This window comes from Centropristis striata, chromosome 7 (assembly GCF_030273125.1).
Source record: "Centropristis striata isolate RG_2023a ecotype Rhode Island chromosome 7, C.striata_1.0, whole genome shotgun sequence".
NCBI classification, from domain to species: domain Eukaryota; kingdom Metazoa; phylum Chordata; class Actinopteri; order Perciformes; family Serranidae; genus Centropristis; species Centropristis striata.
Window position 1 is genome coordinate 24,510,906 of NC_081523.1, and position 27,265 is coordinate 24,538,170.

Consider the following 27,265-nt stretch of genomic DNA (forward strand, 5'->3'; position numbering starts at 1 on the left):
CTAAAACAATATTAATGTGTAAAATCTATGAGCATTAAAAACCTGTGTTGAGAGATGGGCAGGTTAAAGCATCAGGTGAAAAGTTACCATAATCTACACACTTTTTACAATTAATTACATAGGAACTTTCAACTAATCAACATAGAGTTCGTAAGAGTAATCAGAGGTAGCGAGGTCACAAGCCTATATAAATAGACTTTTCTTTTTTCTGAAGGGAGGAAAGCTATACAGACAAAAAAAATAAACGTACCCACTGAACGTCATGTTCAGGCTAAAACATCCTCTCCTTACCCCCCCCCCCCCCCCCCCCCCCGTTAAAACTACCCCTCCCCTCCCCACCAACCCCAACCCCTCCCCACCACAAGAAAATTCCCAAGACTTTCCAGTTTAAACATTCACTGAAACATTACAAGTTCTTTACGTAAATCAAGTACCTCAAGGGGTTCATCTTTCCAACCAGGATTCATTCCTGGGAGCACTAGCAGGCAAAAACCGAAAACAATGAAAATCCTCTCTATGTCACTGCGAACAGCTGTAGAGAGGACTCTGTGGTCTGTAAAATTTATCCAATGTCATCCCACCGTTTCTTTCCGGACTTTCAGTTAAAGCATGGAGATGGTCACAAACCCAGTTAACCCTCCTCTAACATATAAGATCCCCATCACCAACGTAACAAAGGATATAAAGCTGTCAGGGTAAAAATAATCTTTTCGCTGAATTATTGCCAGTATTGTTTGCACGGGGTTTTTGGTCAAAATAGCACTGGAGTACAGAAGGGACCCTTGAGTTTATTCAGTTTAAGGAACAATCTGAAAAACTCAAAAGGTAGAAGAGAGAAAGGCTGCTGAGGGGGTATGAGGTGAGGGGGTTTGACTTTGTATCAGTACCCACATTCACATTTTGACAGACTTGCAATGCAGACCAGAAGTCATGCCACTTCACCATGGCTTTGTGACTTTGGAGAGAGACAGGAGTAATTTGTCCCTCGAGAACTCCTGAGAGGTGAGCAGACGTCGCTTGATATAAATGATGACATGATCCTTGAATCAACAAGTTCCCACCGTCACCAAGAGCCCGCTGTGGCTAACAGCTGCATCATTCACTTAGCCAGGGCGTCGTAAACTGGAATTCATATGAAGAGCTGTGAGTGTGAATGTGTACATGTGCGTTTCTTTGCTGTTGAGATGGAAAAAAGATAGAGAATGTTTTTTTTCTATTCCCAGAGTTCTTTGGCTTGATGCATTTCTAAGAGGGTGAGGTGTGCATTCTCAGGTGACTGATGAGGTTGCGCTGCTGGGTAAACTTCCCCCCGCATAGCTGGCATTCGTACGGCTTCTCCCCAGAGTGGACACGCATGTGCTCTGTCAGACGGTACTGTCGTGTGAAGCGCATGCCACACTCTTCACATGCAAAGGGCTTGAGGCCGAGGTGGCTGCGCATGTGGCGCGTCATGGTGCCCCTCTGGGTGAACATTTTGCCGCAGATGTTGCAGGGGAAAGGCCTGGTCAGCCAATGGCTCTTTTCGTGTTGTCTCAGCGTCGCGGGGTCTTTGTAGCTCTTACTGCAGACTGTACACTTGAACGGACGCGTTTCAGAGCCAAAGCTGGATGGCCCCACGGGGGCAGAGAGGTCCTCTGCCTCCTCCTCGTCTTCCTCTTTCACAAAGGTCCCTCCCTCCTCTTTGATGTAGAGCTCATCCTCATTGTGTGTCTCCACGTGAGCATTGAGCTGCTCAGAACTGGGGAAGCCCTTACCACAAGGAATGCACACATAGAGGTTGTCTCCGAATGCTGGCTCAAAACCTTCCTGCCGGTACACGTAGTTGGCGCTCTGGTGTCCCCCTCCGTTTCCTCCTCCACCTCCTGCACTCTCGCCATCACTCTGCCCGCTCTCATCAGTGTGGTCCTGACCGTTCTCTCCTCCTTCCTCCTCGTCTTTACACTGGAGGGACTGGTCGGAGGAGCGGCCATCTTTAGGACCCACGATCACCCCATTAACCAGAGGTCTGTCGTGATCTTCAGACTTTAACCCTGATGCCTCTCTCTTAGGCCATTCGTTCTTGCGAGCACCCTGCCGGGATTTCTTCTGTGGTGGGGGGCCATCGGGCTGGTTTTGGGTTTCCTCTGAGGCTTTAGAGGAGTTGAGCTCCATGGCATCTGAGCCACAGGTGTCTGCACCTGGTAGGGTGGTAGAGGAGTCATCCAGTGAGGCACTGTTGGTTGTGGATACTGAGGCAGATTGAGGGGACTCTTGGGAGTTGCTGTGTGGGCTGAGGGCATCAGTGGCTGTGCCCGCAGAGGGAGGGCTCTTCTTGGAAAGATCTAGTCCAAGATCTGGTTCCCCAGCACTTCCTCCACTGCTGAGATTACCATTACTGCTGCCATTCCCCCCATTGCCGTTCCTCCCAGAGCTGCCAACAAACATTTCGTCGTCAGAAAGCTTGTCCCGAAGGCCTTCATCTGGCTGTGGCTGGTCGGCATCCGAGGGGGTCGGAGGATAGTGGTTGTTGGGGCCAGCAGGGGTAGAAGTGGAAAGGCGCTGGTTGTTGAGGCGTAAACGGCTAAGGGGACCTGGAGTGGAGGGTTTTCCTGGCAGGGGTTTCCCACCACTGCGCTTGAGCTTCTTTCTGCACAGAGCAGCGAGGTCATGGAGCTGGAGGTAGCTAGCTGCGGTTAAGAGGGCACTGAAGTTCTGCTCACTGCTCTGGTCCGACGAGGACAGGAGCTTCCCAGTGTAGATGAAGTCCAGAACTTGTCTGAATACAGAGGGGTTAACCATCTCTGTGTCGAGGTTAATGAGGTTATCGTGGAGGACCAAAGATTTGAAGTAGATGCTGCTCGCCGCCAAGATGTTTTTGTGGGCGCGGAACAGTGCATTCTCCACCACGATGATAACATCACACAGGAAGCCCTTGGCTCTCTGCTGGTTGAGTTGCAGCAGCAGTTGTTTGGCATGATTTGGCAGTTCCATTTCCACCTTCCTTCTTTCCTTCTTTCCTTCTCTCTCTCTCTCTCTCTCTCTCGCTCTCTCTCTTCCTACACGAGCACCACCTGAAGCTGGAAGAAGAAAAATAGAGAAGGTGGTTAGTTTAACATTTCAGACATAAGAAATTAGACAGAACAACATTATGCTATTTTTAAATTAATTATTTTCTGTGCCCAAATAACACTATAGCTCAAATTGAATGTGCTTTTAATGGGTTTCAACTGGACATATTTGTCCCCAAGGGTCTGACTGTGTGTATTGTGAATACACAGTTTTATAGTAGGAGCTGTGATTGAACTTTCAAAATAAAAATAAAAACTCAGACCATTTCCAAAATGTTTGCCATATACATGAACATAGCCAAAATAGATTAAAACAAAAGGCACAAGGATTAAGAGAGCATGCTAAATGTTTCCACCATCCAGTTAGCAATGAGAAAAAGGCCCAAAATATTGACCAAGGACTGACCTGTATTGCCAGAGCTGACGTAGTTAAAAGCAGTATGTTTTTGCACGAGCTTGGTTTAATTTAAAGTTTATTGCAGCCTTTAGTAGGGTTAAAATTGAATATAGATTTAAATAACACTTGACAGTCACTGTGCTTGCATGTGTGACACATGTAGCAATTAAATGACGTGCGTTATGACTCCCACAGTGAGTCCATCAATCTAAGCTTTTAGCTCACACAGGGAAATTAGCAAGCTGTTAGCACAGCGTGCCACAGTATCACGCAGCAGCTTAGAAACTGGAACCTTTCCCTTCCTCTCAACTTCCTTTTTAAACAAATTGCAACCCTACATGGATCAGGTTCTGATACACATTGCCACTGTTCTGGCACAAAAGCTAAAGGGGCGGAGAAGAAGAAAGGGTAAAGTAACTACTTTTCTCAGGTGCCTCCCTCCCCTCAGCTTCTCTTCCCTATCTCTGTGGCGTAACTCTAGTTTCGGTGGGGTGCCCTCTTTGGAAACTCGGCTCACTCTAGCCTCCATTAGGTCATGGTAATGTCAGCCGTGCCCCATTGTCTGGGGGTGGGGGTCGATGCCACAGCAGGGCCGGGGGGAGGGATTAGGTGACACCTGAGCAGGTAAAACTACACAGGAGCTAGGGCAGAGGAAGGGGGGCAGAGGGTGTGGCTCAAAGACAAGGACAGCAACACCTGATCCTCCAGAGAGGCCCTCATTCATGGAATTAGGACAGATGAATCTCATCCACCAACTACATAGTGATGACCTGTTACATGCCACAGTGCTCTACTTTTAGCCACTGAAAACACACATTTTGTAAAAGAAATATACTGCAACAGATGCAGAGAGCTTATCCATAGCCCATGGGTTACATTATATAGAAGGAGTGGTTCTTTAGTTGACAGGTGTGTCCTTGAATCATGTTTACACAGTTCCTGCAGGTGCTGGAAAGCCTTGAACACATATGAATTTAATGTTTTCAGGGATTGAAAAGTGCTTATAATGTAGGTTATTTAGGATGGAGAAGCTTGTTAACAGCACAATAACATCTAATTTAATGCGATAAAGAAGTGAAATGTACACGTATGTACTGAATATACATATGTTATTTACCACAGCTTGAAAATGCATGAAAAGTGCTTAGAATTTGTCTTTTGAAAAGATATAGTAACAGTGTGCTTAACGTGTTCTTTAAGCCCTGGGCATGTTGGGAAAATGGACACACATCTATAATGCCCCTGATCGGAGCAGGGTATACCGTATTACAGGAGATTACACAGTAATGCAGAGAAATGCTTAACTCAAGCCATAAATAAATGTGAAAATGTGCCATTTCACCCCAGTGCCAACCTAGAAATTTACTGAAAATCATGTTTCATAATAGGCAGCAGAAAAGAAGGGAGCGGTTCCTAAACTCAGCTGAAGTGACAGAGAGGCGTCAAGCCTGAGTGCAAATATACACAATTGAATTATATTTCGCAAAAACCCCTCTGGAATAAGGGTTCATCCCAAGGCTGAAACTCATAAAAATGTATCAGGCCCAATATTGAGGGCAGCTGGTAAAGTCCATTTCCCTGTTTCCAATACCTTTGAATGTAAACTAACCAGGCAACCACATCAACATAAGATAAGGTAATGAAGATAACAAATGTATAGATTCACCACATATTTAGTCAGCTGTTCCTTTAATCAGTCAATTGGGTTTTAATAAATTTAGCAAGCTTGTTTTAGCTATAGTTCCGGGAGGAATGTGAAATTTCAAGCACAATAACGACGTGCCGCATCGCAGCATTCTTAAAGACATACTATGCAGGAATTTACGCTTACTGTTTGTTAACATTCAAACTACCCGGCTCGAAGAAAGTTAAAGCAAACTCCACATTCATTCTTGTTTTGGAATGAGCTTTGTCTGCTTGACGTTAGTACTGTGTCTGCCATTTTCTAAAAAAAGAGAAAATACAGGTCGAGGCTGGGTCTCTCCAGATACAGACACCCCTTCACACTTCTAGAGGTACATAAAGGGATGATTGAGAGGGATTATTTTTATGAGTGTGTATAGTTTTTTTTCCTGCATAGTATACCTTTAAAGAAATCATTGAATCAAGGCCCAGTGGAGCTCCACAATCACTGATGAGGAAATAACTCACAAAACCCTCAAACAAAGACAGGGAATTTCTTATGTCTTGATGTTAAGGACAATTCACCTTTGCAAAAATGATCCAATATGTCATGCAAGAACAACATGAAAATTGTAAAGTGGAGATGGCTGGCTGATGCATCAAAGGCAGCTCTGTTGTAACAGTCAGGTTAGCTGATACAATCAGCTGGAGTCATCATTACTCTCAGGTCCAGGCCTGGGCTTGCCTCCTCTGCTCCAACACTTCTACTCAGGGTCTTCTTCTTCCCCTCCCCCGTCTTTCCTCTGCTCCTCTCCTCATTTCACTCTATCCTCCCACCCTCACCAGCCTCTCACCGGGCATACAGACACATCCCAGGAACCGCTCGCTGTCCTCCAATGTGAATTAGAATGTGCTATTCTGGAACACATAACCCAGATCTGCAGTTAATGGCAGAATGTGCTACAGGGGTGTACGGTACAAGAGGAGGGCTGCTGGAGAAAGAAGGGCCTCTGCTATGATGCCAGCCAGGAAGCCATATATCAGTCCGGTCTCTCTCTTAACATACACACACACCTCTGCAGGCTTTAAGGGGGGGGATTCAAGAGGCTTTTCCAGCAGGCCGACATAAAAAGGGGGCTGGGCTCAGAGTAGAGAAGCCAGCTCAGGAGGAAAAAAAAGCCCTCCCCCACCCCCTCCTCTTCTCATCCCTCGTCCCCCCCCCACCCCCCCCATCACCCACACGGCTACCCTCTCCCCCTGGCCCCTCCAGTGCTGTGCTGTGCCGGCTGGATTCCAGGGAGCTGCTAATGGATTACGGCTGATCTATATGCAGCTAGGGTGGGACACGTGTAGGCCCAGCTCCCTTCTAATGGTGCTGCCCAGGAAAGCAGGCTTAATACCACAGGAGACAGATAGGCCTGCACCATCATGGCAGCTCCATCTGTGAGTGCAACGTGCACTTTGTAGAAACACTTCCAATACCGTTTCTAGGTGGCTACAGCATTGCAGTCATGCAGTAGCGTTAAGTCAGGGATGGATGAAACATAAGGAAGATGACCCTACTACAGCAGCTAGAACCATGTTTCCAGTATGCAGGATGACTAGTTCGTATCTATAATGTTACTGAGCTGGCAAACAGCATTTCCTGCAGGGTTGCATCCAAGGCTGTGATTATGATACACACTGTTGGGGACACGTCCCACCAATATTCAAATATGACCAATGTAAAAATTATGATGTTCATTATCAAATGTAAATGGGCTTTCCTCGACTAAAAAAAAACCCTAAATTGACTCCTACTAGATTAATCACCTTTTTCAACTAATCGATTAATTCATATTACAGACAGATCTGTCAAACAGTTTCTCCACAAACAATCAAACATGCAAAAGCACGACCTTAAATCTTGTATTTAACAGAAATGTGCTCCCACATATCTTAGAAACAACACATTTAGCATGAAAACAGCATAAAAAATGACTACTTGACTAAAAACAAACAAATCAGACCAAAATGACAGATTAGATTGACTAAAAAGGACACACCCTAATCTCATTGCAGTCATATACTTATCAAATTGCCATAACTACCAGCTCTGGTATAACAGTGTACTGCAGTTCTGTGCATGGTTTGTTCAAGTGGTGTTGCTGTACCCTAGCAGAAGCCATTGCTACATTGCTGTGGGTAGCTATAATAAATCCAACACTGTATTGTCTTATTTAATTATTTTAACTAGAATGTATTACGAGTTACATAGGCTTTATCAGACGGCCGTGACAGTTTTTGTAAAGTGTGTTATTTAGCATGCAATATACATAAATCCCAAACATATTCACCAGCTAGCATTGTGTAAAGTTAGGCTCCACTAATGCACTCGTCAGTTGTTAGTGGGAAACCCATTATTGTAATACCAATCATAACACATCACTTGAGCAAGTTTTTATATATTTTATAATGACAGGAAATGAGGCCAGACCTCCTGCCAGATTTGGTCACCCCCAATGTTGACTCCATGACTGTAGCCTTGGTTGGATCCTGTATTTTTACACATTCTGCAAAGGCTGGCAGGGAGGTTGAAAGATGGCAAGATAGCTGGTCAGGAGGGCCGTGAGAAACAATACTTGCTCTGACCAAATATGGCACCACATACCAAGCAAAGACAGCTCCGGGCTTGCACTGCAGACCAGGGCAGACGTTGCCCTTCAAGCACAGGAACAGGATCAGCTTACCTTCCCTGCAGCATTAACCTTTTGAAAAACAGACTGTAGCTTAATGATAGAGGGGGAAACCTCATTTTAAAAACACAGCACCCTACTGCTTAGCCTCAACCTTGACTTGTTTCAGGAGCCTGCTGATGAGGAGATGAGCACAGAGGGATGTTTACACAGACTCGACAGACACGATCAGGATGACATATCCTTGTGTTGATCCGTGTGGGACTAAGAACTAGTAAGCAACAAAGTGCCCCCAGCAGTGAATTAATGCAAGTTTGCTCTAAATCAAACTGGTTATCCCAATGATCTGGATTACTTGAATTTACTGGTGCCTGCCATTGCATCCCTTTTCCCAAGGAGTTTATGGATTAAACAGCGAGCTAGTAAACCTTTCAGAGTCAGTGTTCATGCAGCGACGGTGACTGACAGAGCGGTGGGCTGTGGCACTAATCTCCTGAACAGAGGGTAGAGAGCCAGGAGAGAGGGCAGAGGTGAGGCAAAGTCCTGTGGCGCAATAACAAAACACACCCTACTACTGTGAAAGGTCATCTGCTAACAACCGATAGAAAACAAGACTGAGACGGATTTTAAAAACATATTCCACCTAGGCTTTACTGCAGGGTTATCATTCAGAGCAGTTCCTATAAACAATACAGTAATGACTTTGTGAAAAGCCCGTCACATTGTGCAGAAGAGACAGATTTGCAGGTAAAGACTGTTTGAAGCAGACAGAGAAAAGCCAATCATGTACACAAGTGAAAAAGGCCTCCCTGAGTGCGCACTCACAGAGACAGTGCACTTAAACACATGCACACAGCACACACACAAATGCACACACACAAATGCACACACACACACACACACACACACACACACACACAGAGAGTATGCTGGTGGGCAGAGGGAGTGGGGGAGGGGTTAGGGGGGATGGTACAAAGCCAGTTTGAAATACAAACACCGAGCAACCACCTCTGAGCCGTTTCAACATGGCTGACGTTGCTGCATGGGTAAGGATGATCCATGCAGGGCTCGTGGGTACTGCAATGATCTGAGTTTCAGTTCTCTTGTGAATGAAAGGACGGATCACGGCACAATGAGAAGATTAAACAGAGCAGCTGTGCTTTTCAGCTACCTGCTCTATAGGTTCTTTTACACCTGTGTAATATCGGCTGCATCAGAGGAAATGCCAGAAACCGTTTTAATCATTATTTCAGTTTTAAGAAACATTTTAGAAAGTTTGGTCCAAAATCAATATACAGAGCAAGGCAGGAAATTGGAGAATGTGTTTATTTGAACTGCAGTAAGCTGGTGACCAGCACTGCCTAATGTAAAATAATTATCTTACAATCATATTTCCCTCTGTAGGATGTACGTATGACCAATAATGCCAAAAGTGCCATAATGTATGATAATCAGACTATTTTGTGACCCTTAGAGTTAGTAGTTGGTTCTAGTCTGCACTGATATACTTAATGTCCTGCCATGAAAAATATGCCCTGGCCTATTTCCAGCCAATCATACTGGGTATATATTACTCTAAAAAAACATGTGTGATTGAAAATTTACATCTATTTGTTCTCATGTTTATGACCTGTGCACGACAATTTCCCTCAAAAAATATTTTTTAATCCTCTGAGTCTAACATTTCCCATCTGGCATTGCAGCGTTGATCAGAGTTTCGATTGGTTTCTTGCACTTCCAAGAGAAATAAGTTTAAAAACCCTGTGTAGTGTATGCATGATAACGCAAAAAGTTAAATCTGAAACTTATTGCAAAAGAATTACAATTCTGAACAAGCCACAAGTCTGATTTAACTCCGAAACTGGATACAGTGATGTATCTAGTGCAGTACTGTGATGCCATGGGGAGCAGAATATTCAAGGTTTTTGTTCCAACCAGAGACTACAGAGGGTGAAATAAAAAGTGAAATCACCAGCTGTGGTCTTTGCTTGGAATAAAAACCTGCCCATACTTGTGTCTCCATGGCAAATGGCTGAATAGCTCTGACGCAGAGCATCTGCTGGAATTCTGGACACAGATCCAATTCTGGTTATAATCTCTTCAGAAAAGCTGCAGGGGAGACGTCCTGCTGCACAAAAGCCCAAAAACATTAAAACAAGAAGGAATGGCTGATCTGTCTTGTCTTAGAGACACATTTCTGCAGAATCGTTGGAGACAAATGCCTGTGAACAGATGAATGATCCTAGTACTGCATGGCTGAAGGGGGAGAGACATAATTTACAGTATCCCTACCGCAGTCTGGGTAGAACCCTTCCAATTAAGACTCATTTTCTGTCAGGCAGTTCAGCCGTGTTACAGACAAACAAGTCCTGCCCAGGGTGCAGTGGAATGAAAGGAGCCCCGTCCATTTCATCACAGGAGGGGGCCAAAGGTTGCTGTGCACCCCATATGTACCACACCAGCGCTGTACAGAAAGGGAAGAAAAGCCAAGACTCTCTCACAGACAAACACATGAATCATCTCACATGTCCACAACCTGCAATCAAACCAACAGATAGATTTCTGTGTGCATTTGTGGCCATCTAAATAACACCTTTTACATTCAGAATTTCCTGGCAGAAGGGCATTAACATCAAATCGTGAATTAGTTTCTTCAGTGGTGTGCATGTCATGCACAGGTAATACTAGACGCTAAAGCCACGGCCAAGTCGAGAGGGAGTAACAGGTATACAAGTATAGTCTCTCATGTGTGCAAAAATAGCACGCACAACCCCCTGATCACATTTATTGTTGTGATGGTGTTGGGTGCTGCTGCCTAACCTGGACTCAATCCCTTCACATTATTATTAAAGACTGTAGCAAACTCCCATAAATGTCAACCAAACGTTATTTAATGTCAAGTAGAAACAGGTCTGCAGTCATGTGCATGAAGCTGGAAATACAATGCTAGAAGAGAAAAGTTCAGTTTCCTAAAAGGGTTGATGTTTTCTTAAAATGTTTTTTCTCCAGAAGTGTCTAGGTTGGGTTTGAGAAGATTTTATTTTATGATTGTGAATAAATCTGCAAAAATGTCTAAAAGCATGTTTTCACTCCAACATATTGGATTATTATGTGGAGATTGGTGTGAAAAAGGTAAATGTTATCCAGTTAATTTACATCATTAATTCAATTAAGTGCGCTAAATGTTGGTCTGAATACTTTGATTAGCAACTGTATCCAACAGGAACCAGGAAGCACCAACATAATGGAATTCATTGCATAGCCAAATCCTTAAATGCCTTATTAAAGATATTTTTGCCTCATTGTTTTTCATTAATCTTAAGTAACAAAATTAATAAATAACCTAATATTAAAAAAAGAAGATAACAAAACTATTTTGACATTCCAATTACACATTTGACATTTAATAACCTGAATGTGTTCTTTGACAGACTTTCATTGACAAATCCAGGTATTTAAACAAAAGAAACATCTAACTCAACCCTACTGAGGCTAGAGTTACTGCTACTATCTCTGCCATGGGTTTAATTATATGTGAATCTATGTTCTGTGTCCTCCATGAGGTATTGTATTTTGTTGCTTGGTTCCTGCATTCAAAGTGCCCCCTGGAGTAATTAAATAAAGACAGAAATGACTTTCGCTGAGGCTTCCAGCAACACTGGTGAGCAACTGGCACTCACACACACACACACACACACTGTATCCAACTGTCTACCCTTGCTAAAAGAGAAGCAATCAACCACTTCGCTAACAAGTGAGCATATGATTGGTATGATAAAGTAACCTCTGTCTTGAGAGAATGAACTTTGCTGATGAGATAAACCCCCCTGTAAAAAGCAGCAGACCCACATGACCTGGAGCCTAATGCTTCGGCTAAGGACAGAGGGCATGTTGGGTAAGGAGAGATCCTGTATGGTCCAAGGTTTTACAGAGCTGCCACCCCCTCCTCCTCCTCCAGCCTTTAAACACTGCATAACCTTCTGGCTATCAGCACTACATTCCACAGACTGTTTCTTCTTCTTAAAGAACAACAACAACCCTGCCCCGAGGTGCTTCAGCCACTGCATGAACCAAACTGCCCTCCAACAGGCAGCAACGGAACAGGCGGATACGTATAGATACGACAGCCCAGCACAATCTATAAGTCCTCGTCTAACATGTCAGCAGAACATATAGTCTAAGTAGCCTTACTGCATTGTGCTGCCCACACATGCCACTGTAAGCCATGTACACAATGTACACGGGATACTGCATGCGTGTGTGCTGAGAAGGGAAAGGACAAGTATAGTGAGGCAAGACCAACCGGCCGATCATGAGGATCATGAGGCACACACACGCACGGGCCTCAAATTACCCTGCGGACCAGGCCCCCTTTGTAGTCCACAGTAATCAATGAAACTAGTCACACTGATCAGTTGACTCGACTTGGTCATTTTATTGGCCTAAATCAACTTGTCTGACACTTATTACGAGGTGCACCTATTTATAATGCTTTATTCAACCTTTTGCTTGTTTTTTCCTACAGCTGGGTGATTAATTTAATACTAATTTGTTAACTTTGATGATTATGAAATCAGGGTGGTTGATTTTGTCCAGCACACCCCTTTATTTTGCAGCAGTGCGTTATTTATTAGTTAATTATCAATTTGTCTTCATTTATTTTTGTTTCACTTGAATTGTATTAAAAGTTCTAAATAATCTGGTTAAACTATGTGGTTTTTTAAAGTTCAATAAATGCATGATGTTTCCAAAGGCAATGAGAAATTGTATTAAATAATGTTGATTATGATTGTGGCCATAATCAAGCAGCCCTAATATTTCCTTCTCATTTTTGTTAGCTATTACAGCAGAGATGCCACCTGGTTACATTTTCCGTGTAATTCAACTGATTAAAAAAAAGTTAGGAAGCTTTGTATAATGTAAGCCAAAACAGAACTGTGTACGTTTATAAAAACAAAGTTGAGCAATTTGAATAGAAAATATGCTGTCTTTGTACAGTTTTGAACTAAATATGTCACAAATGATTAGCAAACTATTGCATTCTGTTTTATTTGCGTCCCACCTTTTTTGTAATCAGGGTTATATAACTGATCACTACTCTTTTAAATGCAACATGGTATTTTCACTTAAACAAGTCTTTAAAATACTGGGATCACATGAACTAAACACTGAGTAGTGTCAGTCTAAAAAGCTGCTTGCTGTTACAGATGCAGCATTGTCATCATCAAACACCTCAGGCAGTACAGCCAGGAGCACTATTCCAGCTTTACAAGCCTCACCAAATTAGATTATGTACATAAAGTGTAAAATGTGTTTGGATGCACTTCGTCAAGCCGTCAAAACCTTTCCAACTGTATTGTTGAAAAGCACAATACAGCTAACTGTTAGGCCAAATTTTAGGCTGACAGGCAGAGCAACTGCTCACTTCAACTGCACTTCTGGGTGGGTGTAACAAGCCAAAGGATAGTCCTATAATCTTGATATTATATCCTACAGCAGCCTGAGACACTGAACAAGATAAGTAGTGGTGAAAATAGATGCATTTAGCTTCAGATTGCTCTAAAGTGTTGACTAAAGAAAAGTCTCCTTCTAATAAAAGAGTTTACGCCAACAACTGTAGTCTAAAGAATAAAAACAGTTCACTTGGTGTGATTAAACTACAAACAAGACTGTAAAATATTTTTGTCATGCATGACAAGAACAACAACAGGAAAATAGACAGACAGAACTGATGTTGTTAAGTGACTGAGGGCCTTCTGACTTTACACAAGCATCAAGAGTGACTCATTTAATACAAACATTACTGGCTGAGTTATCAGAGTCAAGTGTCTTATCAGAAGTACATCATGTGTGCTGTGTGATGTTTCATAGTTGAAACTAAACAAAGTGAAAGAGGCCTACTATGGAAATGTTTTACACAACTAAACATTTGAATAGAAAAAACAGCAGCCAGTCAAGGAAACCCACATTACTGACATTCCTGTGCCTTATTATCTGCATGCCCCTTGGTACTTTAACAACACTAATCACCTGAGAAGCCAAGCTGCCTTCTTTGTACCTGAGCACATACATTGTTTTATTAGCTACCAAGTGATGTGTTGTCCTAAATTTAATAATGAAATATTCAAAATCCTGATAATACTTTTTTTTTACCAAGCAGAATAAGAATTACCCTAGGAAAAACATCATGCAACATTGTTTCTATAGAGCAGTTTGGAATGATAATGTAACATTACACCCACACTGTAGCCGATCACAAAGATGGTCGATGTATAGCAGTAGCCCACCTATAGGCTAGAAAGACATGTACAATCCCCTGCATCGATGCAATTCACGTACAAGAGCAGGACGTAGCTACATCTACATTGTCGTGGATAGAAATGCAAGTCAGAACTGTTCAATCATTTTAATTAGCCGTACATAACACCAAGGTAGCTTAACCTACATATAAACAATGCAGGTTACATTATATGTATCGGCTGTAACATCTCCATGATTGCGCAAAACACCGTGCGTAAAATCCGCAGAATCAGTCGTGTTTCTTTTTACACATTAAGTGCAAGTTACTGCTTTTGTGGGGTAAAAAGGGTCAGTGTTATGAGTACACGAGAGATCGATTTAAATTAAACCTCCGCTTCATTAGAGTTTATTTATGCCAACAATTCATTGAACATGTTGGTTATAAAACCAGAGAAAACGAGCTAAAGTGTGGAAACATTTGTGTAAAGCGCTGCGGCGAGCCGTTTGTGGATCCTTTCTGTCGCCTAGTGTGCTTTGCCAGCCTGGTGAATATTTGGTACACACTCGTCCCGTGGGGCATCTCCTATAAACCCACGATACGCAAATTAACGCCACAATATTTACAACCCATTTATTCGCGGGTTTGGAGTTGTAGCCGCGATAAGCTCGCGTTATAAATGTGGCATTTCTCGACTTGCCAAGCAGGCTGGTAGAGGCAGAATAGGCACCAGCGGAGCCCCTTTTTGTTGGCACGCCGTGGAAAAAAACACCACCGTAACGCCGAAAACCCTTGCGATCCTTGCAGCAGCTGGGAGAAAACGCGATCCGACACAAAACAGACACGAAAGAAGCCCCGTCGCGCGTTTACAATCAACCTTAAAGAGAAATAAAATATTTTAAATACCTTATTACATCGGTAGGATCGCTCTCAAGCGTTCTTTACCATCCTCTTGCTCATCTCACAGCCTTCGGGACGCCATGTTGCAAGCTTATGACGTTAGGCTTCCTCACCCCTGACCCACATTTGAATAGAAACCAGCCCAGAGTGCAGCAGAGAAAACATCCCACTGTGGGAGGGTTTGGCCACTTTCTCAGCCCAGGACCCCTGGCAGCTCTACCTGCAAGATGGCAGAGAGAGAGAGAGTGAGAAAGACAGAGGGAGGGATACGTTGTGGTTCAGGCCTTCTTCTCCCAGCATATACTCCTCAATGCAGGTCTACGCTGCAAAAAATGGCACACTTGACATTTTGTTTTGGCTTAACGTATAGGCCTGTTCTCTGATTAAAAAGAAGAATGAAAAAAAAAAACGGCATTTATATGAGAGTGTGGGCGAAACCCGCAGGTTTCGAGTGCAGTTTCACCAAAATACAATAACAGTATCAATTGGCTGTGAATTAATTTACAATGACAACGTTGATGACATACAACATGCTACAATTTTATGATAGAAAATCAAGTTTATATCGTAGGCAAATTGAATAATCTTGTATGTCTTTACCAGTTTTTTTTAATTTTAGGTCTAGATTTAAAACCATAGATCCGCGAATGCACATGGAGTAATTTGACATTTTTTGCAGTGTACACCATGTTTCTCTGCAAGCTGTATGGTCTTCATTGATGGACTATGCTGTTTCAACATGCAGTTATTTAATGCGTATATTTCAATCAGCACAGAAATATGTATTAACCATGTTCATTCTGAAATCAGTTGGACTTAAGATAATAATCACAAGTTAAAATTTGAGCTCAAAGCCAACACAGATCTCCAGATGATTGGTGGTCGTATGATTTACAGGTATCAGCAGAAAAAAAGACTGAGCTGGTTCTGGTTCAAAAATTGGGCACCAGATGTGCGGGAGTGTGACGATTTTGTGGCTCCTCCTCTTAGCCCAGAGGACCCAGACCAGCCCGGGACCAATAGAAAACATGATGGCTTTCACCTACATACCATTTAATGGGACTCTATCAGTGACATTACTTTGATGATGTCACCTGGCTGCAGCTAATCTTGCCCATCGCCTGCAAGGTGGTGAAGATCATCCAGATAATGTATCAGTTTAATCTCTCATGCTTTATATTTATGATTCACATTCCATGGATATGAAATATGGCGCTGTGCCAAAGGGCTCTCCTGACACGCTGTGGTCGCCGCGGGAAGTGCATCCTCTGCGTGGAGGCTGGGCACACTGAGTTGCATAATCACCACTGGTTATAAGATGATAAGCCTCATAAGGATATAAAATATACATATGTCTATGTTCAATACAATTCATGCACAAGTTTTTGTTAAAGGTGTGAGAAACTATCAACCAGTATCTATAAAGATGGTGGAGACTTAGAAGTAATAATAAAGGCGTCGTCAGGCTTTGTCATTTTCATTTTTCACTTTTATTGTTTCCAACAAAGGAGCTTATTAATAAAATTGCCAAATAAAGATACTGACACTTAAAAGAAATATCAGCATGTATGCAACAAGCGGACACAATTAAGTTTCCCTTATTTATCACCTTAACCCATTTTATTTATTAAAATATGTAGTGTAAAAAAATCAACACTCAAACATAGCATAGGATCTGAGGTTATTAGTAACTTCACTATCAGGTTTTTTGTGGAACAACATTTCTGATGACAACACAAGACCTAGAATATGATGTATAAACAGTGGTGAGATCATCATAAAATATTTCCTACAACTCTCAGCAAACCCAATGCCTGGACTTGTTGCCCTCAGAGTATGGCTGCTGACAGACATTAATAACGAGGATCCATCACCAGTCTTCGTTTAGTTTATTGGCATGGCTTTAAAAAACGTTGTCTTTGACATCCATCCAACTCAATATGCCCCAGGGACTGGGTGTGGGTAGATCTAAGAACTTCAAGCAAGGTGCAATAAAAAAACAACAACAACAACCGTATAACACCCACAGAGTAAATTGAGTGTTTACTCAATTGTTCCATGCATGATGAGCTGAAATATATTAGTGTCAGCAACTTGTGAAAAGACGATACATGATTATTGACAAAGCATAAATCACTGTTGATGCCACGCTGGTTCCTGGCTCAGGCTTCCTGGTTCAAATAAATGCGTCAAATTTGTTTTAGAAAACGGGTCCAGCTGTCATGTAAGTGAACGCCTAGCCTTGTCAGACATCACCACTCTGCCATACCTCTTACAGCAGGGTCTCCACACTCTGCTGAGCAGCGTGGCTCTGAGCGCAGTGCAGCCTCTGATGTACAGAATTGGGGTCAGGACTGCATTAACTCTGGGCAAAATGCGAAGAGGGTCAGTGCCTTCATTCTTAAAGTTGTAACAGGTTAGGTTAGAGAAATGACAGGCCGTAATATGACAGAATATAGGCAGCCAGGTCGCTAAGAAAAACCCAGCCACCACCAGTATGAGATACACCGAGGAGCGCTTGATGTCTCTCTCCTCAGAGGGTGGCTCCCTCTCCAGCTGGAACCTGGCGATCATAAACAGTCTGATATTCAGCACTATCATGATAATCACTGTGAATATGTTTGCCACAAACGTGCCCATGCTCGTGATCGTTTTGGCAACCCCGACTGCGACCAGGTTTTGCACAGCTACGATGAAGAAAGCATATACCCAGTAGGCGATGATGACCAGCACCGTCCTGTTGAGGGTCATGAGCTGGGAGTATTTAAAAGGTGACACCACCGCGTGGTAGCGGTCTGCCTGCGCGGCCAGGATGGCCATGTAAGACAGCCCTAGGAATGTGGGCACTATGTAAAAAGTTCTCGTAGGAGAATTGTAGCTATCCCTCACATCGAAAACCCCTGCGTAATAATAAGACACACCGGAGCAGATGTCACTGAGGCAGGTGCTCAGCATGTACATGAAGCGGTTCTCCCTGCGCAGCGCCACGTTCAGCAGGATGGAGAGCGACACAGACACGTTGAGGAAAATGATAGCTGCGGGCAGGAAAATGCTGAAAAGAAACATCAACACATTGCCAAAGCTCGTGAGGGGCACAACAAGAGACAGACCCTGGCTGCTGTTACTCATCGAGGCGGAGAAAACGTGCAGAGAGGCAGCAGTGCAGCTGTGAGACTGCACAGCTGAGGGGCTCATCCTCACCTCTGTTCTTATTTATGCAGGAGGGAACACGTCCACCTGTGTGACTTTAATGTCCATGGACAACAAGTCAACAACTCCTGATAAAAAACATGCAGAGGTTAACAACTCTTTGACTTATTAGTGCAATTTAACTACTGTACACGATTGTTTTAACTTTTCTCAGCTCAGTGCATAGACGGGTATTCCAATTTCAAACAGTTTTTACTGATCGATTCTATTGACTTGATTCTATAACAAATGCAATATACTTATGAATTTCCTTTAGTGGCCTCATTTTACAAATATTTATTTATTTGAGATGTCTGCCTTCTTTTAAAAAATAATGGCCCTGTACTGCACTTGGCTTGTGGTACTCAAAGCAACAAAAATATATTTGAAAAACTAAAAAAAAAACAATGTCTCTGCAGAAGTCATGACCCGGTTACTCAAACTAATCCACAGACATTGTATGTGTGTTTAAGTTAGTGTAGTATCTCTCTCTTTGCTTACCTTTGCTCTGATAATTCTTATCACTTTGTTCAATGGCAAGAAATTATGTGACATCGAAAGTGTGAGCAGTCTCTAGAAACTAGAGGGAAAATAGCTCCTACATGAAACGGTTCACAATAAGCTTTCGATTATCTTTGAGTAACTAGGGCATGATTTTTGATTTTAGAAACATTACTGTTGAGTGTTTACTGTTGAATGCCATTTAATTCCATAATGTTTGGGGCAGACATCTGCCAAACTATAACACTTGGCAACTCACACAAAAGCAATCCAGCTTGACTAATAGCACCACAGGTAAGGGGGAAAACATGTAGTTTTGATTTAAGATGACTTGCACCAACTTGGGGGAGACACTATGCAAAAGCATCATATTTTCATGCACTCATGATATTTTGGGCTCTTTTACTTCCATAACATGTCTTCATCAGACCAGTGGAAATGAAAAAATCAAAATACACATCAAGTGTTTATTTTTCTACACTTTGTATATTTGCCCAGTTGGAAATAGCTCGTTGATTAACCAAAAGTTACCAGTAGGAAATGTCTAATTTCCATACTTAAACTAGGACTGCAAGCAGTACTGAACGGACCCTCGCAGTACACGCGTGTCGGGGCATGCTGCCGTCGGGGTGTGTGCGTTACAGGGACCAGTCTATACCACCCCTATGAATTTCATTGCCTTAAGTGTTATGGTCTGGACACAGTGGCACTTATTAAATTAAACTGCCGCCAGAGCGATCAATAAACACTTCAAGGGTTATCCACAGGAGGGCATTGACAATAAGTATACCAAGTTTGGTGTTAATCCGACCAACCGATTTGGAGATATAAAATACTTCAATTTAAAGAGCGACACCTAGTGGTCATCGCCCAAAATTTTGAAGAGAGCCTCAGGGCCTCATGGGGAAGTAGTAACCTGAGTTTCATGTCATTCAGACACACCAATGTGGAGATACGCAACACTTCGTGTTTTGTGTTGATAATAGCGCCACCTGCAGGAAGTTGTTATTTAATAACTTGAGTATTCTTTGAGTAATCAAAATTCTTTTAATAACTTTTTGTCATGAGGGTCCATAGATGCTGGCCTATATCACGAGATTCAGCAAAACTCAGTGAACGCGTGGACATAAGGTTTTTGAATGTGCGATGAAGTATGTGGGAGTTATTAGCCAAAACGCACTTTCCTTTATTATAGCGCCACCTAGTGGTGAAAATTCAGGATGACGATAGATTATAAAATTTTTCCCCAGGTGTGACTTATATTTAAAGTTTCATGAGTTTTGGGGTATGTTCAGGCAGTCGAAAATGCGATCATTTGGGAAAAAGAATAAAAATAAAGAATCATTCGAAATACAATAGGGACCTCACAGGTCGTTGCCTGCTCGGGCCCTAATAACATTTCAAAGATGTAATTAATCTACTCAGGAAGTTTCATGGTGATATTTATCAGTTAAAATTCACATATTTCTTGTCAAATATATTAGGATTTTACAATATATATCTTGGAAGGCTCAATGTTTTTTTCTCATTCTGAGCCAGAAATCCCCAATTCAGTAGCATATACATAACATAAACCAAACATTGTGCTTGTTAAAATTTTATGACATGAGAAAGAAAGTAAGAAAAGCCAATAAAAAAGCAAAGTTTAATTTGTTGCTTTTAGGCCTGATGGAAAAAGTATTGACTTCATTGTAACTCTGATGATTCTGTGACTTTGTAATCTTCACAGTCTGCTGTCCAACGCCCTGGAAACAGAAACATCCTTTGTTTGGTAAAAGTGTGTCATTTTGCAGAAGTCTAAAGGTCAGTAGAGGTGTAATGGTGGCCTTATACCCAGGTGCACAATAGTCAAAGCCAGGCCATGTTTCAAATGAGAGACTCCGCTGTGCTGCCCAAATGACTGAAGATAATTTATCTGTTGCTAAGCTCAGTGATGTATAACTGGGAGAATCCTACATTGTGCTTAAATACTGTTTGAATTTCACTGGACAGGGAGCTCCTCTTCCATAACTCCTGGGTTGTGTGAGATTTTGTGCACTGTTTGAATAAAGAGACGCTGTGACTCCAGATCCTCGTTTTTAGGAGTGACCTTTCACCCACAGGACCATACTTTAATTTAAAAAAACAGTTTTAATAAGAGGAATCTCCTGTAATCTTATCTCACATAACCCATCTGTATAGAGAGAATTTAACTTATTTGATGCAAAATGACTGATTACTGACTGTGAACAAGCAACAGCGGTCTTTTAGCCTTACGGTGGAGATAATGTATATATTATTGCTCCCTCTAGTGTTTGGAAAACGCACTGACGCATTACAATTGCAGCTGCAGGGGAAGAGAAGGCCTAAAAGGACTAAACCAGCCTTGCAGTCAAGAAAAAAGACACACATTTCTTGCTTAATGGGTTGAAGTAAAGCACTTTTTTGATGAATGATATCAATATTCATAAAGAATAGAGGACAATATTCAGGACACCGGTACACAGGAATTCTCTATGAGCCTTTTCCTACATTCAAGGCTATTCATTCCAATATCTTTATGGGCCCTTCTCACATGAGGACCCAGCCACTTCCAAATCGAAACTGTGCAACTTAGAAGTTATTACTGCAATGTGACTGTATTTCTGATTTATTCCATTTGCATTTTTTTCGATTTATGTTTTTTTTAATTGATTTCCATTTTACCTGACTTTATCCTAGTGTTTTATTGTTTCTGTCATTCGAATGCTTTTCTTTGCCTCTGTGCTTAAATGTGCTACAGAGCTGTCTTGCTTTGGTTTAGAAGCTATTTAAGTGTTTTAGCAATCTGGGGAGGCGAAGGCAGTAAATTAAAGAGATAAAACTTGATTGAAGTTTTCCTGTGTCATCGTGAACCATGCAGACCTGAGTTCAAGATGAAAGAACGTTTTTGGAAGCGCCAAACCACCGTGGAAATGTTATGGAAACCACAGGACGCACAAACAAGTGGCTGGAGATTACATTGTTTTCTCCATTACCAAACACCCCTGAGATTTGTTGTGATTAGGCCTAATTTATGTTTTCCATATGTCTGTTAACATGTTGAAGCCTGTGCCCTTTAGAGACAAGACGGTTTGCTTAAATTTGGAGCATCATGCATCGGTGCTCGTCTTCTGGCGGAGCGCCAGGATGCACCTGAACGCCACCGTCCCTCTGTCGGTGGATTTCGACAATCCAGAGGACTTCCTCATCTTCATCTTTCACATTCTGTTCGCCACCAGCGCCGTGCTCGTCGCCGGCTCGGTGGTCATCGGGATCTCCTCCACCCGGTCTCTGCGAGGTCAGAACCGTTTCATATTCATGCTGAACACGAGCATCAGCGACACTCTGACCGGCTTCTCGGTCTACTACCTCGGCCTCTTCGACGTCCAAGAGGGCTACCCCTCGAGGAACGGGACGTATTACATTTTACCCTCATTTCTAGGTGTCAATGTGCTAACCTTCCTCTTTGCACAGTTTGATCGCTACTTCGCCGTGTGCCATCCATTCTTTTACAACCGCTACATAACTAGGGGGTTTGTTATTGTGATCTGTGCATTTTGTTGGATTTACACATACTCCATCCTCACAGTGCAGAACATGGTGCCTATCTCAAAGGCGGCTCAGATAAACGCGTTCGGTGTCATGACTCTGCAGATTATTGTTCTCGTTAAAGTGTTGATGACCATTAAATTATACATCATAGCCAGGAGCCACCTGGTGAGAGAGGCGCCCACCGTTGAGAGAGAAAACAAGAAGGAGTCTCTGCGCATTATTGTGTTTGTGGTCATATGTTTCTTGGCTCTGTGGTGTCCATCCTTTGTAAATATTATTGTGAGGCAGCTGACGAGGAGAGGTCTGAGGTTTAGGAATGAAGCCACGAACTTGTTCGCCACCATGGCGCGCCTGAACGCGCTGGTGACCCCGGCTTTGTACATCTGGGGCAGCCCGGCGCTTCGAGAGGCCGTGTGGAGGATAGTGTGGAGGAGGGTTTGTCCCTGCAGGAGGGTCAGGTGAGAGTCGCTCTAAACACTCGAGTGCTTTAAAATGATCACATTTGACTGTAATCTGCGCGTTACGCTACGCACAATTTTAAAAAATACTTGTCTGTCCAATTTTGAAATACTATGTAAAACATTTACCACAACTCTCTCTCTTTCTGTGTCCTCTTTCTTTTTTTTTCTCAGAATCGGCTTTGACTTCAATGGATTGACGAACAAATTATAATAGAGCAGCGAGCATCAACACCATCGTTTAGGGAGAATGGATTAAACGGCCAGATCACACGTGAAAATAGCACATGTTGATCACTTTTGAATGAAAGTGAGCTCTCAAACGACAGGTTTTTAAAAGACTGAAACAAAACGCACTTTTAAGACTGTAAAGTTGAATCTTTATGAGGTGACTCAGGTCAAAGGTGAAATGTGGAGTGTGTTTGGGATAAGGTTTGTGCCACTGACAAGTTTCAAGAGCAATCCACGAGAGTTTGGGGCTAATTCTGACAATGGATAAGGATATTTTGTCTAAGACACTACTAAGAGAATATAATTACATTTGTTCTGTTTCTTGTTTTGAACCTATAGAATTTGAACATATATAATGTGTTATGTGTGTTCTTGTTTTTGGTTATCGGAAAACTCATCTTCGTCCAGGTGCCTCCCGCATTGCAGGTTATTGTCTGTTATTTTCATGTACTCTTAATACGCTTTCTTACTTTAAAGTAGATTTAAAAAATAATAATAAATCCGGATCGCATTTTGATAATGCACATGTATGGGTAAATTACTGTTTCAATAAACGTTTTGCCCACTAATATAAAGGAGGCCATTACAGCCAACATTAACGTTTGAGCTGAATTTATTATATACCCTGCAGGTCAGATTTACATTTCTAAACACACATATATTGATACCATCATTGGTGTTGTATGATACCTGTCCACCTCTGCAGTAAGTTGTGAAATTCTGCATACAGTGGTATAACCCACTTCTCCCCTTTACTCGGGTTATTATGACTATCTTTGTTGAGACCTCTGGATCACAATAATGCAACTACTGTATAAATATGACTGTTCTGAAACAATATGTTAAACTGTTAAAGCATACTTCGTGTGTGTGAAACTACATTTAACAAACAGGAGCCAACTTTACTCCCTATTTCTTCTCAGCGGTGTGCTCTCAGAGCCACATCAATAAGTAAGACAGATGAACCAGCGGAATAGTATCAGATATATGAGTAGCTGTAAATTCACAAGTTGACAGAATTACCGCCGACAGTGGCATATTCAGGAGAACGGTCAGGGCTATGGCCCTGCGGATACAGTTCAGCACCGCGGACAGCTCCACTGCCGCAGGTTCAGGACCCTGGTCAGCTCCGTATTGTTGCTTTTGAAAATAGTTTATCTTCACCTGAGGGCCGTAGGCTCAGCGTTAACTACTGCATTTCACCACTGTATACTGTATATATGATTATTACAAAATATCATATAAATCCTGTCGTGTTTTTCTGTTGTGTGGATGGAAAAAAAAAACATAAAATTGACCTCTAAGGGGAAGGGCAATGCGACGTCAGGTATCATCAGTCTGTTGTTTCCTCCTACACACATAGGCTAGTTCATGTGACAAAAGCAATCTTTAAAACAGGAGTGCTGCTCAGTTTTTGTGGCTCTTCAGGTTGGGCTGCTTCCATCGTGTGCTCCCATCCATCATGATCATCAACATAACGCTGGTCCCTCTGAGTGTTGACTTTGACAGTCCAGGGGACTATTTTCTCTTTATTTTTCATGTGTTGGTTGGGACTAGCACTGTGATTGTGGCCGGTTCTGTGGCATGTGGTATTATTAAGACCAATGCACTACTAAGACAAAACCGTTTCATATTCATGCTGAACACAAGTATCTCGGACACACTGACCGGCTGTGGCATTTTCTATCAATGTCTCTTCGATGTGCGAGTCGGAATCCCATCTAAAAATGGGACTTATTACATTTTGACCTCGCTCCTTGGAGTTAATATCATGACGTTTTTATTCGCTCAGTTTGATCGATATTTTGCCGTGTGTCATCCATTCTTCTATGGTCGATTCATCACCACCAGAGTGACTGTGTGCCTTAACGTGTATAGCTGGGTGCATGTTTATAGTCAGCTACTCATTCAACACTTGGTTCCGCTTTCTATAGCCGTAGAGATCGCAGTTTACAGCAGAATCAGTCTGATGCTGATTATAATCACAAAAATAGCCATGACCATCAAGCTGCTTATCGTAGCGAAGCAACAGCTGCAGCGAGAGCCGCCGGGCCCGGAGAGAGACAGTAAGAAAGAGTCCTTGTTGATCATAGTGCTGGTGGTGATGTCTTTCCTGCTGCTGTGGACCCCAGCAATGTTTAATATAATTCTATCTTCGTTTTTGGGGAAATATTATATCACCAAAAACGAAGCCGTAAACCCAATTAATATTTTATCCAGGAGCAACGCTCTGTGCACTCCTTCTCTCTATCTGTCCGCCAGCCCTTCACTCAGGACGGCCGTGTGGAAGAGTGTCTGGAGCAAAATCTGCTGCTGCAAACAACCCAGAAGGTTTGTTTCAGCACGAACTTCAGTGGAAAATAATACTTGTGTTTAAACTTTACAGAGGTCGTTTCTATTGCTGCATCCCCGCAGACTATGGAAACACAACTGCATTTGAAATTGAACATACAGACGTAGGCCTACTCAATGATCTTTTAAATGTAAATTCAATCATAAACTGTTCATAGTTGAAATTCAGAAAAGAACTGGACTGCAACAATGCAAGTTGTAATGGCTTGTATTGTGCTGGCCTGAGGATTATTATTTTATTTATTTATTAGTCTATTATTTTTTGCAAACTCTGTCTCTTAAAATGTCGTTATACGTAGAAGGTGCGTTTGGAGGATACGATTATTTCGTTTGGTTTCGTTTTTCTTTTCTTTTTGTTGTTGATCTTCCTGATATTCAAGTCAAAATATCTGCCGTGAAAGAGGCCTATTATATCAGCTCAACCCTGTAACAACTTTGTCACTTCGAAAATGATATTTCCTTTCAAATATAGCCTACATCATGAAAACACAAAAAACAACTTCAAACTGTTTTTATACCAGTGTAATTAATGGTACATCATTTCATTCACCATTCAAAAGTTAATGGTAACTCTATACGTTGATAACTGTTGGAGTGACAATAAGAAATGTTGATCTGTAAAGTTTTTAAAATGATCATATTTAACTGTAATCTGCGCGTTACGCTACGCGCAGTTTTAAAAAATATTTATCTGTCCAATTTCGAAATACTATGTAAAACATTTACCACAACCCTCTCTCTTTCTGTGTCCTCTTTCTTTCTTTTTCAGAATCGGCTTTGACTTCAATGGAGTGGCGAAAATACAATAGAGCAGCGAGCATCAACATCATCGTTTAGGGAGAATGGATTAAACGGCCAGATAACACGTGAAAATACCACATGTTGGTCACTTTTGAATGAAAGTGAACTCTCATACGACACGTTTTAAAAAGACTGAAACAAAACGCTCTTTTAAAACTGTAAGGTTGAAGCTTTTTGAGGTGACTCGGGTCAAAGGTGAAATGTGTAGTATGTTTGGGATAAGGTTTGTGCCACTGACACGTCTCAAGAGCAATCCACGAGAGTTTGGGGCTAATTCTGACAATGGAGAATAATATTTTGTCTTAGACGCTGCCAACAAAATAAAATTACATTCTTTTTTAACCCTTTATTGTCACTACTGACTCTGTTGCTTGTTTTGAACATATATAATGTGTTATGTGTGTTCTTGTTTTTGTTCTCAAAACTCATCTTCTTCCAGGTGCCTCCCGCATTGCAGGTTATTGTCTGTTATTTCCCTGTACTACGTATATCAATACGCTATCTTACTTTAAAGTAGATTTTTAAAAATAATAAATCCGGATCGCATTTTGATTTTGCACATTTATGGATAAATTACTGTTTGAGTAAACGTTTTTCTCACTCATATAAAGGAGGCCATTACGGCCAGTATCAACGTTTGAACTTAATTTATCATATACCCTGCAGATCAGATTTACATTTCTAAACACAGACATATTGATACCATCATTGCTGTTATGTTGTTCAGTGATACCTGTCCACCTTTGCATTGCGTTTGCAGTAAAAGTTGTGAAATTCTGCATACAGTGGTACAGTATAACCCGCTCCCCCCGTATATACGGATTATTATGACTATATTTGTCGAGACCTCTGGATCACAATAATGTAACTACTGTATAAATATGACTGTTATGAAACAATATGTTGAGCTCTTAAAGCATACTTCGTAAGTGGGACACTACCTTTAACAACACGATCCAACTATACAACTTATTTCTTCTCAGCGTGCTCTCAGAGCCACACCAACAGTATTATTTATAAAACAGATTAACCAGCAGAATAGTATCAGATATATGAGTAGCTGTAAATTCACAAGTTGACAGAATTACCGCCGGCAGTGGCATATTCAGGAGAACGGTCAGGGCTATGGCCCTGCGGATACAGTTCAGCACCGCGGACAGCTCCACTGCCGCAGGTTCAGGACCCTGGTCAGCTCCGTATTGTTGCTGTTGAAAATAGTTTATCTTCACCTGAGGGCCGTAGATTCAGCTTTAACTACTGCATATAACATATGTACACTATAAAAAAAAGATAAACAATAG

The 27,265-nt window shown here is 42.0% G+C and overlaps 3 protein-coding genes across 3 annotated transcripts; 2 read left to right on the forward strand and 1 right to left on the reverse strand.

The window, feature by feature from the left end:
- Positions 1-351: 351 nt before the first annotated feature.
- On the reverse strand, positions 352-15,014 carry hic2 (hypermethylated in cancer 2). Its single transcript, XM_059336255.1, has 2 exons — positions 14,887-15,014; positions 352-3,056 (listed from the first exon to the last, which is right to left on the reverse strand). The coding sequence occupies exon 2, from the start codon at positions 2,968-2,970 to the stop codon at positions 1,246-1,248; it is 1,725 nt and encodes a 574-aa protein (XP_059192238.1). The 5' UTR covers positions 2,971-3,056; positions 14,887-15,014; the 3' UTR covers positions 352-1,245.
- Positions 15,015-21,627: 6,613 nt separating this feature from the next.
- LOC131974430 (adrenocorticotropic hormone receptor-like) lies at positions 21,628-22,584 on the forward strand. The gene has a single exon (XM_059336735.1). The coding sequence runs from the start codon at positions 21,628-21,630 to the stop codon at positions 22,582-22,584; it is 957 nt and encodes a 318-aa protein (XP_059192718.1).
- A 1,287-nt stretch (positions 22,585-23,871) lies between these two features.
- LOC131974432 (uncharacterized) lies at positions 23,872-25,972 on the forward strand. The gene is made up of 3 exons (XM_059336736.1): positions 23,872-23,933; positions 24,240-25,142; positions 25,933-25,972. The coding sequence occupies exons 1-3, from the start codon at positions 23,872-23,874 to the stop codon at positions 25,970-25,972; spliced, it is 1,005 nt and encodes a 334-aa protein (XP_059192719.1).
- Positions 25,973-27,265: the final 1,293 nt, after the last annotated feature.